This window comes from Lissotriton vulgaris, chromosome 5, assembly GCF_964263255.1.
Source record: "Lissotriton vulgaris chromosome 5, aLisVul1.2, whole genome shotgun sequence".
Lineage (NCBI taxonomy): Eukaryota > Metazoa > Chordata > Amphibia > Caudata > Salamandridae > Lissotriton > Lissotriton vulgaris.
This window is the reverse complement of record NC_141693.1, coordinates 1,124,351,544-1,124,364,279: the sequence shown is the minus strand read 5'-3', so window position 1 is coordinate 1,124,364,279 and position 12,736 is coordinate 1,124,351,544. Positions and strand designations below refer to the sequence as shown.

The 12,736-nt window shown below is 46.0% G+C and overlaps 1 protein-coding gene across 6 annotated transcripts in view; it reads right to left on the bottom strand.

Annotated features, from left to right (window-relative positions):
• VTI1A (vesicle transport through interaction with t-SNAREs 1A) overlaps positions 1 to 12,736 on the bottom strand; it is a 1,083,798-nt gene that overhangs the window by 983,386 nt on the left and 87,676 nt on the right. For all 6 annotated transcript variants that reach the window (XM_086922795.1, XM_086922792.1, XM_086922791.1 and 3 more), the window contains exon 3: positions 1,809 to 1,919. In XM_086922795.1, coding sequence (XP_086778921.1) covers positions 1,809 to 1,919 — 111 coding nt within the window. The remainder of the gene's footprint in view (positions 1 to 1,808; positions 1,920 to 12,736) is intronic.

The following is a 12,736-nucleotide window of genomic DNA, read 5'->3' as shown; positions in this document are numbered from 1 at the left end:
TAAATAGATGTCTTAATCCTGGTCTTTTTATTTCCAAGTAAGCAATTGTAAATATTTGGTTCTGACAAAGGCGGGTCTTGATTAGATTGTCACGCACTTCCTCGTATTCTCCAAATGACTTTTATTTTAGTTTTGTTCTATTACTTGTACATTTTTTAAGAGCAGGCAGTGGTCCATGGGACCACTGCCTGCTCTTAAAAATGTTTTTCAAACATTCACAAAGGGGAAGGGGTCCCTTTGCGACCCCTTCCCATTTGCGATTATAATGCGAATGTTTTGCGACAGCAATTGGGGTCACAAACATTCATACATACCGATGCGATTCGGGATTAGGAAGGAACAACCTAAACAAGCCCCTTCCTAATACCGAATTGCAAACCCATTTTGTGATCGATAACCAAATCGTAAAATTAGGTTTGCTGCATTGGAAAAGCAATTTTTGCGTTTGCAAACGGGCAGATTCTGAGAATCTGCCCGTTTGCGAACGCAAAAATGCTTGATACATCGGCTCCATAGACTTTCATTTATTTGTTAGCTGTGGTACCAAAGCTTCACCCAAACGTACAACACAACTCCATGTAGTAATCTCGGATAATGGCTGTGCCTAGAAAGCACTGAGCAGAGGCCCTTTTCTGCCAGTGCACATTGGGCATTGCCTACAGCGGTTCCCAATAGGCAAGGAGCAGGATCTGGACCGATGCCCAGTGTCAAGGACTCCTACACACAATACACAGTGGGCGCTGGATACAGAGCACGGCCAATGGACTTATTTATTAGACCCAACATTATGAAATATATGCAAGTTTGCTTTTCAGACATGTCATAACTGGACAGATGTCAGTGTCTGAAACAACAGACCTTTCACAGCCCTTCGTTGATGTTTACCCTCCCTCTAACTACTTGGCCCATCCATGCTTCTTCATGGCCCTCCCAGATCCCAAATCCTGGAGCCCGGCCTGCAAGAGCCTAACTATGGGAGGGGGTCGGTCAGCAGAAGACAACGAGATGATGAAGTACCTGGAATGCATGTTCGTGTAGGATGTGCTCACAGGGAATATGTTTTTGATCTGTGTATGTTAAGGGGAAAACATGATAACCCACGGACGACAGTGGAAAGGATTACTGGCACAAGAGAGCAGAGTGCAATATTTTCTAGATATGCGTTAATGTGTCAACGTATGTATATGTTACGCTACGGTTATATCCATAATGCTTTGTACTTTCATTTCACCCTAATGAACATCTGGACCTGCTAGACCGGACTATTGTACTTGACTTGTTTTACTATAAAAAGAAAAAAGAAAAATTCAGGAAAATCAAAAAAGAAATCCACCACAATACATAAAGCTACTGTGATGAAGAATTCAAACACTTGTACACTTCGGCACAAAGAAGGCATGATAAAGTCAAGGCCCAGTAGCAAGCTGCTCCATCACTCATCACCGACCAACCAGTCTTAAGACGTTTGTCTCCATGTTCAGCACATAATATGTAATCGAAAACAGTGGGCGCGGTTTTACGCACAAGCCTGCTCTACAAAACGTGATCGATAAACGTTAGACTTATTTATGCGTCTTTGTTCCATGACACAATGGTGGTTGGCATGTCTGCTACAAAGCTTGAACCCCTGGTCAGGGGCAGTAAGCGTTATCTAACTGCAATTTCAACTGAATACTCTACAAATGATACGAGAAGGTAAATGGGATGTGCTCTAACAAACAGGTCATTTCCTTAGTGAAGTGATTTCAGGTACAAGAAACAATGCAAACACATCTTTTAGCAAACATTACAATGGCAGATGGACTCACAAAATCCACTTCCAGCTTGCTGAACTCCTGCTTGTAGCTGCGCATCCGGGCGCCATACATCGCCCGGCTCGGTGCAGGGATTTCTCGCACTTCCAGGTCCATTTGTTCGAGCTAAGAGAAGGGAGAAAGAAAGGACAGTGACTAGCACATCTTGGGCAGGTCCTAGTGCTCTTCTGTGCTTCCTTTTACAGACCCTGAGCAATACTGGGCAGCCAAAGGTATAGAGTGCCCTTTATGATACCACCCACCACCACCCCGTTACTGCTGGTTCAAGACTCGCACCTATCGCCTTCCAGACTCGACTCTCAGTGTAGCCGGTGGGAGCAGTCAAAGGCTTCTCCGGGAGGCAGTGTACGGGGAAAAAGCTCAGAACTCAACAGTCTAACAACAGACACAATAAAGTATTTTCCTGCCTAAGCGTTCATATTTAATTAAACATTAAGTACTGTATTCTAAGAGCGAAATTAAATACTGCACACTGTAATGGTGGTTTAGTTACAGGATTATGGACCTACTACAACACGTACTACCCATTCGCTAGACACAAACACGCCCCGGACATACACACATAATGTAAGTACAACAGACTAGAGTTCACACAAAAGTGGAACTTTACACAAGCAGGGTCAGTGGACCAAACTCTTCTCTGACATAGAAAAAATGTCTGTCATAACGAATGATAAGCAAAGCTTGGTACCTTGCCACCACCACTTTCTGTGGTGACTGACCTATGACATGAACAGCAGTACCGTGTCAGCTAGGACAGTACACTCGATGCTCCTCTCTCCAGGTCACAGAATAGGTTCTGGACTTCACATTACCATGCACAGGCCTAGGCCGTTGCGCACACCCTAGAATTGTCTGATGGCAGGGTCAAACAAAAAACGTAAGAATACCAGGTTCACATGCAGCATATTTCCATTTTCTGCTCCAACCATTCTAACATGGCAGAAGGCCATTTTGAAATGGTAAGAAAACTCAATCACAGAGGGACATGGTATTAGGGTACGCTGAAATGTATTATGTGCAATGCTAGATTACTAGTGAAACTAGCTTGGACACTAGTGAAACCATTTTCCGACGGCAACTTAAAACTCATCTGTTCTCCTTATAGCCTATTTAATTGCCCCTTGCCTCGTACTGTCTTCTCCCCCTTATGAGTTTCTCGCCTCTTCTTTTAGCGCGGGGACACGCCGAGATGGCGTACTATTTTCCATGCGCTCTATAAATGTCTTTATTATTTATTTTATTATTGAAACATAGCTTGGAATGCGCGCTCCTACGGGAGGAGCATAAGGTCAAACAGGCTTTTATTACTGAGACCTGGACTGACAGTAGCGCTGGCCCTGATCTGGTGAAAGCAACAACGTCAGGATTTTATTGCCAGACACTGGATTGGCCAAATAAGAAGGGGGAAGGGCTTGCCATTATCTACTATGAAACACTCTCCCTTAAGTTTGCCACAGCCTCCAACCTGGCATGTGAGGCTTTAGCCTTCGACATTTACTCTCGCTCGCATAGACCCTTTAAAGGGATGCTGCTATACAGTTCCCCGGGCTCCAAATGTGTTTTTTTTAGTCCTTGGGTACGTTGTTGGAAGAAGGCTTGTGTTTAGAGACCTTCTCAGTGTTGGGGGACTTCAATTTTTACCTTCAAAAAATGGTGATTGGGCCGACTCATGAAAAGGGGCATACCTTAGATGGTATACATTCCAACAATATAGATATAGATGAGATCTCGGTCCTTCCGATCTTCTGGTCTGACCACTGTATGATCAAGTTCAAACTTAAGTGTTCCTTGGCTCATTCCTTAGGTCAGAAACAATTTAAAGAGATCGGAACTAGATCCTGGGGCAAGCTGGATGTGGAGAGACAGGGAAATGTCTTGGAAAACTTAATGTACCTGCTCCCCCTTTTCTGAATCGTGATGTGGAGGAGGCCACGACCACTTATAATAAGTGGCTTTTGGAGGCCTGTGATCAGCTTGTTCCTCATAAAAAATGGATTCCCTAACAGGTCTCTCCAACCGCTCCCTAGTATTCGGAGGAGCTCAGGGCCAAGAAATTGGTTTGTAAACATGCAGAGAGGAATTGGTGGAAATTTCATGACAAAGCCGAGAAGGAGAAGTATAAAACTTGAATTTCCAGTTACAAACAAGCACTTTTGAAAGCTAAAAAAGTGTACTTCTCGCTACAAATTACCATGGCCGAATCCAATTCCAAAGAATTGTTTAGAACTATCTCTAAACTAGTTAACCCTACCACTCCAAAGAAACAGGGTGATGCAGAATTCTGTAGTAAAGTAGCTGGCTTTTTTAAAACTAAAGTAGAAACAATTTTTACCTCACTCATGGGTTGGATCAATGATACTCAGACTGATTTCAATCTAACGGAATCAGGAAGCTTAGGTGCAGCGGCAGAACTACTGGAGCATTTCACCCCGATTGAGGAAGCAGATTTGGTCAAACTGTTGTATACGATAAAATCGGGTGCCCCTAGTGATCCGTGTCCTGCTGGAATTGCTAAGCAAATTCTGGAAATTATGGGAACGGCTCTCACACCCCTGCTCAATGCAGTTTTACAGTCTGGAATTTTTCCTAAAAATTGGAAAAAGGCTTCTGTGCTTCCTTTACTAAAGAAGCAATCCCTGGACCCTAAGGACCCGAATAATTATCGTCCTATCTCTAGGCTTCCACTACCTGCCAAATTACTGGAAAAATAAATAAATAGTCAAATCAGCAACTTAAACTCTGCTAATAACTCCTTGGACACATCACAATATGGGTTTAGAGCTTTTCACAGTACAGAACTGGCTTTAATAAAATCAACTGAGGAAATCAGAGAGCCATGGATAGGGGAGGTAATGCCATCTTAATCCTCCTAGACCTATCCGCGGCCTTTGATACGGTCCACCATAAGGTCCTGCTGAACAGGCTCTCTGATATTGGTGTGAAGGGCTCAGCATGGAAACTGCTACATTACTTCCTGTCTGACAGAGCTCAGACGGTAGATTTAGATGGCAACACCTCGGAACCCTTCTCGCTTCCCTGTGGGGTGCCACAGGGTTCGGCGTTGAGCTCTACGTTTTTTTTTTGTCAAAGGTATGCTTATTGAAAATCTTTAGACACAGAAAAAGTAAGGCGACAGTCTCGCACATCTCCCACGCAGAGGTAGCATTGGAGTCAGCCCACACTTATCTCTTAAAGTCTAACAAAGCTCCCCAACACCAGACCGCTAGCCAGGAATCAGGCCGCCCGCAAGTGCAATTCAAAATGGAGATGGGGGGAATCCAACAGCCCGTGGGGCAAGTGGGAAGCAATGAAAGGCAGGTCGAGAGTCCCCACAACCGCTTAGCCGAAACCTGCTGGCCCCCAACAGTTACTAATAGCCGCCCCCTTACTCTGGAGCACGTGGTGAGCTGCCACGCGCCGAATGCCCGGTGGGCGAGCCATAGAAGAAGCGGTACGTGGAATGCACAGTAACCACAACAACCCCCAAAACACCCACCCTCCCCCACCTCCCCCTCACTAGTGGTGGTAACATCAGTAGAGGACAGAAATCAAAGCATAGACATTGGGAGCTTACAGTTGGAACAGGTGGAGAGATCGCACACTAGCAGGACACACTGCTGATGGTAAACCTTTGGAAAGAAAAGTGACCAATGGGCCCCAGCGGAATTCGAAGTTCTTAAAATCATCCAAGAAAATGTCAGCCATCCTCTCCAGACCCAGTAATTTCCAGAGGCGCGAATGCCAGAGGGAAATGGCAGGGGCCTCCTTCTGTTTCCATGCTGCCGCTAGGGTGAGTTTGGCCGCCCCTATACTGAGCCACATAATCTTCTTGTCCGCCCTAGTCTGATGTTCAAGACTAGGATCACGAAGACCCAGCAAGGTAGTAGCCATCTCAGTAGGAATGGGGTAACCCAACATCTCTTTAATTTGGGCCAGAATTTCCTCCCAGTACGGCCGGATAATAGGGCAATCCCACCAGATATGTTGGAAGTCACCTAATAACCCACACCCCCTCCAACATCTATCAGAGGTGTTCGGGAAAATCTGACGCAGCTTGGCCGGATGCAGGTACCAATCCATCATGGTTTTCATGTGTGCCTCCCTAAGCTCCACGGAGTGGTTAAACTTAGCTATATCAGACCATAAGTGAGTCCACTCCGAGTCCGAAATGTCCAGTTGAAGGACCCCCTCCCACATGGACATGTATCGAGGTCTGGGTGAAAGTGCTGTGGAAAGGAGGAAGCCATATATAAAGGTGATGGCACCCTTCATGGAGGAGGATTTGGTAAGAAAGGCTTCAAACTCCGTGACGGGGCGTGTAGCAGCCTCTCTCACTTGAGGAGACAATGCCCAGTGTAGTAGTTGCATGTGATGGTAGAGTTCCTCCTCATGCACCCAGTAGTCCCTCCTACAATTATCAAAGGTTAGTGGGTCGATGTTATGGAATAGATGCGTGACCGCCAGGCAGCCCCCGTCCCTCCAAGCATCAAAGGGGCCCTCCACCAGCGCTGGCTGGAAAGCGGGATTAAAGTGTAGGGGCGTAAAAGGGGAAGGAAATGTGGTCCACCTATCATCTTTGGCTACGGAATCCCAGACTTTCAAGGTGGTGCATGTGGGAGTACTGATGTAAGCATTTTTGGGCCTATCCCCCTTGGGCATCCACACTAGATCCCAGATCGTCCTCCCCACCACGCTTCTATCCATGTGGAGCCAGTGTTTTTCCGACTCCTGTTGCGACCACTCTACTAGTATTCGAAGTTGCGCCGCTTTTTATAGTACAGGTGAATGTCAGGTAGCCCCACGCCCCCATCCTTCTTTGGTCTGCGCAGGACGGCAAAGGAGAAGCGCACTCGACCCCCTTGCCAGATAAAGCGCAGCATCATAGACTTAGCTTTCCTAAAAAAATACCCCTCGAGGTCAATGGGCAGTGCCTGGAACAAGTAAAGAAGCTTGGAAGAAGGGTCATTTTGATCGCATGGATCCGCCCCAGCCAAGATAGGAACATTGGCTTCCAGCAGTTCAAGTCTGCCTGAATCTTGGATAGGAGCGGGGGGAAGTTAGCCGAGTAGGGCTTCCCCAGCGTGGGAGTCAAGTGGACCCCCAGGTATAGAATGGAGGAACTGGCCCATGGAAGGGGTGTCAGCGTCTGGAGGCGCAGGACTTCAGATTGGGGAGGGTGAGGTTCAGGACGTAGGATTTATCGTAGTTGACCTTAAACCCTGCAACCACTTCAAAACGCTCCAGTTCCGCGTGCACCTGGAGGAGAGAGCGAGCCGGATCAGATAGGGAAAGAAGGACATCATCCGCAAAGAGGGATATCTTATGCGACTCCCCAGTGAAGGGTAGGCCCTAAATGTCTGGGTTGGCTCTCATCGCCAATGCCAAGGGTTCTATGCTGAGGGCAAAGATCAAAGGCGAAAGGGGACACCCCTGCCTAGTGCCCTGGGAGTGTTAAAAAAAGGAGGACGAATGACCATTGACCACCACTCTGGATCTGGGGGCGAGGTAATTCGCCCGAATCATTGTCAAGAATTTAGAAGAGAAGCCGAAGGCAGCCAAAGTCCGGAACAGAAACCCCCAGTCCACCCTGTCAAACGCCTTCTCGGCATCGAGCCCCACCAGAACTGCCGGGATTTTGAACCTACAGGCCTTCTCAATCAGATGGATCACCCGCCTCGTATTGTCGTGGGTCTGTCATCCCGTGATGAACCCTGATTGGTCCAGATGTATTAGTATCGGCATTAAGTCATGGAGCCGTGGGGCAATGATGGAGGAATAGAGCTTTGCATCGAGATTCAAGAGAGCGATCGGCCTATATGAGGCGCATTTACTGGTATCTTTCCCGGGTTTGGGTATTATAGATATCAAGGCTTCAGCCATCGTGCCCTGAGGTCTCGCCTTCGTCCGCCATGCTGTTGAACAGTCGGACCAGATGAGGGCTGAGCTCAGAGGCGAAGGTCTTGTAGAAGGTGGCCGTGTACCCATCCGCCCCCGGAGCCTTATGGGGTTTCAAGGCTTTAATGGCCACCAATACTTCCTGTCTGGTGAAGGGGGCAGAGAGCGTCTCGTTCCATGCCACCGATACTTGTGGCAATGGTAAATTTAGCAGATATGCGTTTTGCGCGGCAGCGTCGAGAGCCTCCCCGGAATAAAGCTTCTTATAGAAGGAACCAAAGAGTTCGACTTTAGATTCATCCTGGTGTGTCAGTTCCCCCTGAGTGTCCTGGATCCCCCCAATGTATTCCCGTTCTCTCTTGTCCCGGAGCTGTCTGGCCAGATGTTTCCCCACTTTATTGCCCTGAGAGTAAGAAAGATGCCGTAGTTTTAGTAGTGTATATTCTGCCCTGTTGTTGTAGTCTGCCCGGAGCTTGCCTTTAACTGCAGTGAGCTGTCTAAGTGCTTGCCTGGAGGGGTTTGCCTTGTGTGCTTTCTCTAACAGAGAGTTCTTACTCTAATTGCACCCGTTCCCGACCTCGCTGTCTATTAAGGGCAGAGTTCAGAGCCAGGCACTGCCCGCGAATGCAGTCTTTGAAGGCGTCCCATGTGGTGAAAACTGTAGTGTCCCCGGTGTCATTCAGCACAAAGAAGTCATTGATAGCTCTCCGCAGAGCGGTACAGGAAGTCTTGTCCTGGACCAAAGATGCCGGGAAGTACCATTTGGGGACCGACTTGCTCTTTACGCCCCAATGAAGGCACACTGCGTGCAAACTATGATCGGACACGGACAGTGGGAAAATCTGAGCCTCTTGGAGGTCGCCCCGGAGAGACTGACTCAGGAAAAAGTGATCAAGACGGGAGTAAGAGCGATGCACGTGCGAGAAGAAAGTGTAGTCCCTAGATTGGGGGTACCGGGACCGCCACGCATCGAAAAGTCCCATATCCAAAATCTTCCGCTGCAACTCAGGGGAAAACGAGCCCATAGCAGATCTTTGTGTATGAGTACTATCCATGTCTTTGTGCCATAGCAGGTTAAAGTCCCCCATTATAAGCAGTGGTCCTTCAGCAAAGTCTACAACCTTCCCCAAGAGAGTTAGGAGGAAGCCATTTAGGACGGTGTTGGGCGCATATAGTACCACGAATGTGCAGAGTTTACCTCGCAGAAGGCCCTTCACCATGTGCACGTTTGGCCTAGGCATATGTGTGTATTTATAAAATAAAATTAGCCTGTGAACACACAAAACAGACACAGTTGGTATAGTTGTGATGTGGTGCTATCCTATCAAAGCACAGCATCATAGCCATTTCAAAAAAAGGATTTCAAGGACAAACACTGAACAGAAAAATGTATTAACCTTTTGCGCAATACCTTAAATGATAGAAAAAACAAAAGAAAAAGAATAAGGTACTTATCTGGAACATGATCCCTGTTCTATCCTCATAGTTACAAAGGGGATACATTACTAATAATAAATCATGAAATCTTTCAGAAAAATGCAAATATTTATGTTATATATCATGTTGTACTTTAACCCCTTTGCTGCGGGGGATAATACCCCGCTGTGCTGGGGGGGAGGGGGAGAGCACAGCGCCCGCATGCTCATGACCAGCTGAGCTCGTCATGAGCTACGGCGCTCCTGTGCTCATGACCAGCTCAGTTCGTCACAGGTGTATTGCCTCCCGTGGAACGCTCAGCACAGCGGGGGAATTCTCCCCGCACCTGAGCGTTCCACGGGACATGACGAGCTGAGCTCGTCATGAGCACCGGAGCGCTGTGGCTCATGACGAGCTCTGCTCGTCATGAGCATGGGAGGGGTTAAACTAAAGTGTATATGCACATAAACAAACCATAACCTTAAAAGAGAGACAAAGTAATCAAAGTGCAACTTATGTGTAATACCTACATACCACAATAATTTACATTCGGGCTACTCACAAGACATCATTGGGAACACAACATGCCAAGGAAAACATCAAAAGAATACTATTGTTCACAAGTATTAATGAAGGTGAACTTTTGGAACATCTTCAAACCAGGTTCGAATCTTCGCATCGTTTCAACATCCTGTGATTCTGTGCTAATCACATAATCTCCTGCGCCCCCCAAAAAAAGTGTGCTCATGTAATGTAGCTGGTGCTCACTTGGAGCCCTCTAATGCAGAATCAAGTTCACACTATATAAAACTCTCCAAAAAATAAATAAACTGTATTGCTAGTTTAAGTGTTAATGTAAATTAAAGATTTAAGCTCATCTTCATGTGTACAAAAGTGCATAGTCTTCTATCGCTCCATATAAGGTATAAAGCTATGTTGCTCTCTAGCTAGGTTCATGCTATATAAACACATCTATGTTTTTACACTGTATACATATATCCCAGCTTATTCCACTCTGTGAATGCCCCCTACCCTTTAAGCTCTTGGTGAATCCTCATGATTTCGAAATTCAGAAAGAAGTGTTTCATAATTTCCTTTATCCCAGTTCACGCTCTACACTTTTAATAGAGTTGATATAAATCTGATTCTCGATGTCTGTTAGAGCAGTTTCTTGTGCTCATTTTGAGACTGCCAAGTGGCTGCTGCATCCAAGCCATCTCAGATTGTAATAAAATCCTCTACAGGGTGACTAACCCAAAGGCAGATCTGAGTATTGTCAGTATCTGAGTGAAAAAGTAATCCCCAGCAGCTGATTAGCGCGGCGATTGGTCAAATAAAGAAGATGCGACAATGGGAGCACCATAGCAGTTGCAGTGAAAGGAGACAGGTGATGACTTAAAATCTCCACCATCACATATTGTTCTCTCACCATATGGATGGGTTTAAATCCCTGCACTGATGAATATAAGTCCCCCAACTGCTCCAAGGACAACCACGTATAAGCAAGAAGCCCAAAGCAGTTGAAATCTGCAGCTAGATCGAATACAGCAAAATTTAAAGAAAGCTGCATCATCTGCAATGGTTCATATTTTATGCATCACTACCACCAGCACGGTTGCAGTCCGAGTCTTAGGGTGAAAACTAGATTGATTTATATCTCACCGTCCCACGTTTAACCTTTTAATGTTGGCGTTAGATAGGGAAAGCTCCTAATATCTTTCAAAATCTTGACTTTTCACACAAATCTCCGCTTAAAACAAATGATATATGTAATAAAAATGTGTTATGGAAAATAATTACGTCCTTCATTGAAGATTAAGCATTATTAACAGTTGTGCCTTGCAACTGCATCAGTGAGCACATTTGGATTGCAATTTGACGTATAACAATAATCTATATCTGTAAAGCGCAAACATATCACGCCTTAAGGTTTTAAGGCGCTAGAGGCTGTTGGGAAAATTAAGGGCTCAATTCTGATGCGGTTTGGAAAGCTTCCCGACCGAATGGGTTTGGCAATGGTTTCTGACCGAATCGGATCGGAAGAGTCCAACCGATCTAGCACGATGCAGCCGGATGCTTCCAGATACGAATTGGTTGAACTCTCATTGGCTTCAATAGGAGCCTTTGTTTCAACCAAATGCAAGGCTCCCATTGGTCCGATTGGAAAGGCTCTAGGTTCAGTGGGGTCAAGTATGGGCCCCCAAAGTCTGATTCTGACTGCCAATTCGAGTCAGACGGCAAGATTCAGAAAGGCTGTCCAAATCCAGCATCGTACTCGGTCGTTCGGAAAACCGGCCTGTAGAGACGTACGTTTCTGCTCGGTGTGGCTCGGTCATTCCAAATGCAGTCTGGTTGGGATTGGGATATTCCCAACACTTAACTCGCATCATACTAAGTCGGTCGGAAACCTTTCCGAGTCGGTCGGAAAGACACGTTCCCGATCCAATTTGGAAGGAGCAAATGCCATTAGGAGATCTTCCTAGCCGCTTCAGAATCAGGCCCTAAGGGAGTTATTGCCCAGAGTCATATGATGCCGAGCTACTGCTGGGGATTGAACCATGATCCCTGCGATCCGGAGTCAGCCGCTCTGGCCGCTGAACCACATCTCTCCCCTATTGGATAACTAGTAACACTTAACACAGTCAGTGTCATTGTATAGCATCCCAAAACATACAAAGAGCAATGTAACAGCAATTGCTGTGTGGAAAAGGCTCTTTGTTAGCATGTGCTCTCTGTGTATCCATTGAGAAGCTCATAAACTTTCAGTTAATCCACAAAGCCACCATCCCTTGACCGGATATCAGCAAATGCACTGGGGAAGGCGGTCCATTTAAAAAATGAGAGCAACACATTTTAGTAAGATTGAGAGGTGGTTAATGAATTAAATAAATGAGAAGCACTGGCCAGGCCAAGACATCTAGCTCCCACTGTGTGAAGAGCTCTGCTTAGAGTTACACCCGAATAGACCACCTTCAGCAGGAGAGGTCTGAGCAAGTGTTGCCAGCAGGGCTGCGAGCGTCAGTGTGAGCCCCTGCCAGGATTGGAGAAACGGCTTCTGACCGAACCGAGCTGGCCTTGTGAGCAGCAAGGAACTACTTTGCCAAAGTAAACTCAATGGCAAAGGGTAACCATTCACTAAATTTCTTCACCATGTATTGATGACAAGAATTCACAACAGACAGCTAAATTGGTCCGTAGCAGGATGCTATAACCAACCCCAGAGAAAGTCAATAAACCAGTATAAAAACTGGGAAAAAAAATAAAACCAGCATCGGAAGCACATGAACACAGCAAAAAATAAAAACATTTACATCGAAAAATGAAGAAAATCACAAAGTTGGGTTGGAATTTGATAGAAGACTTCAAATGAGCATAGAAAAAACCAGTGACGATCTAGAATTAGCAAAATTATGTCACAAAATACTAGGTGTGTAGGCCTCTGGAACCGGCCTCCAGTTAAGAATGTCTTCAAGAAGAAAAAACCTGTCCCTGACAAAGGGATTATTTAAAAAACACAAGGCCCTCCAAAGGAAACAACAGTAACAAACAACATTTTTTATTTTTTATCGGTACATGTTCAGAACAAGGTAATTCAGCAAAAACATAAG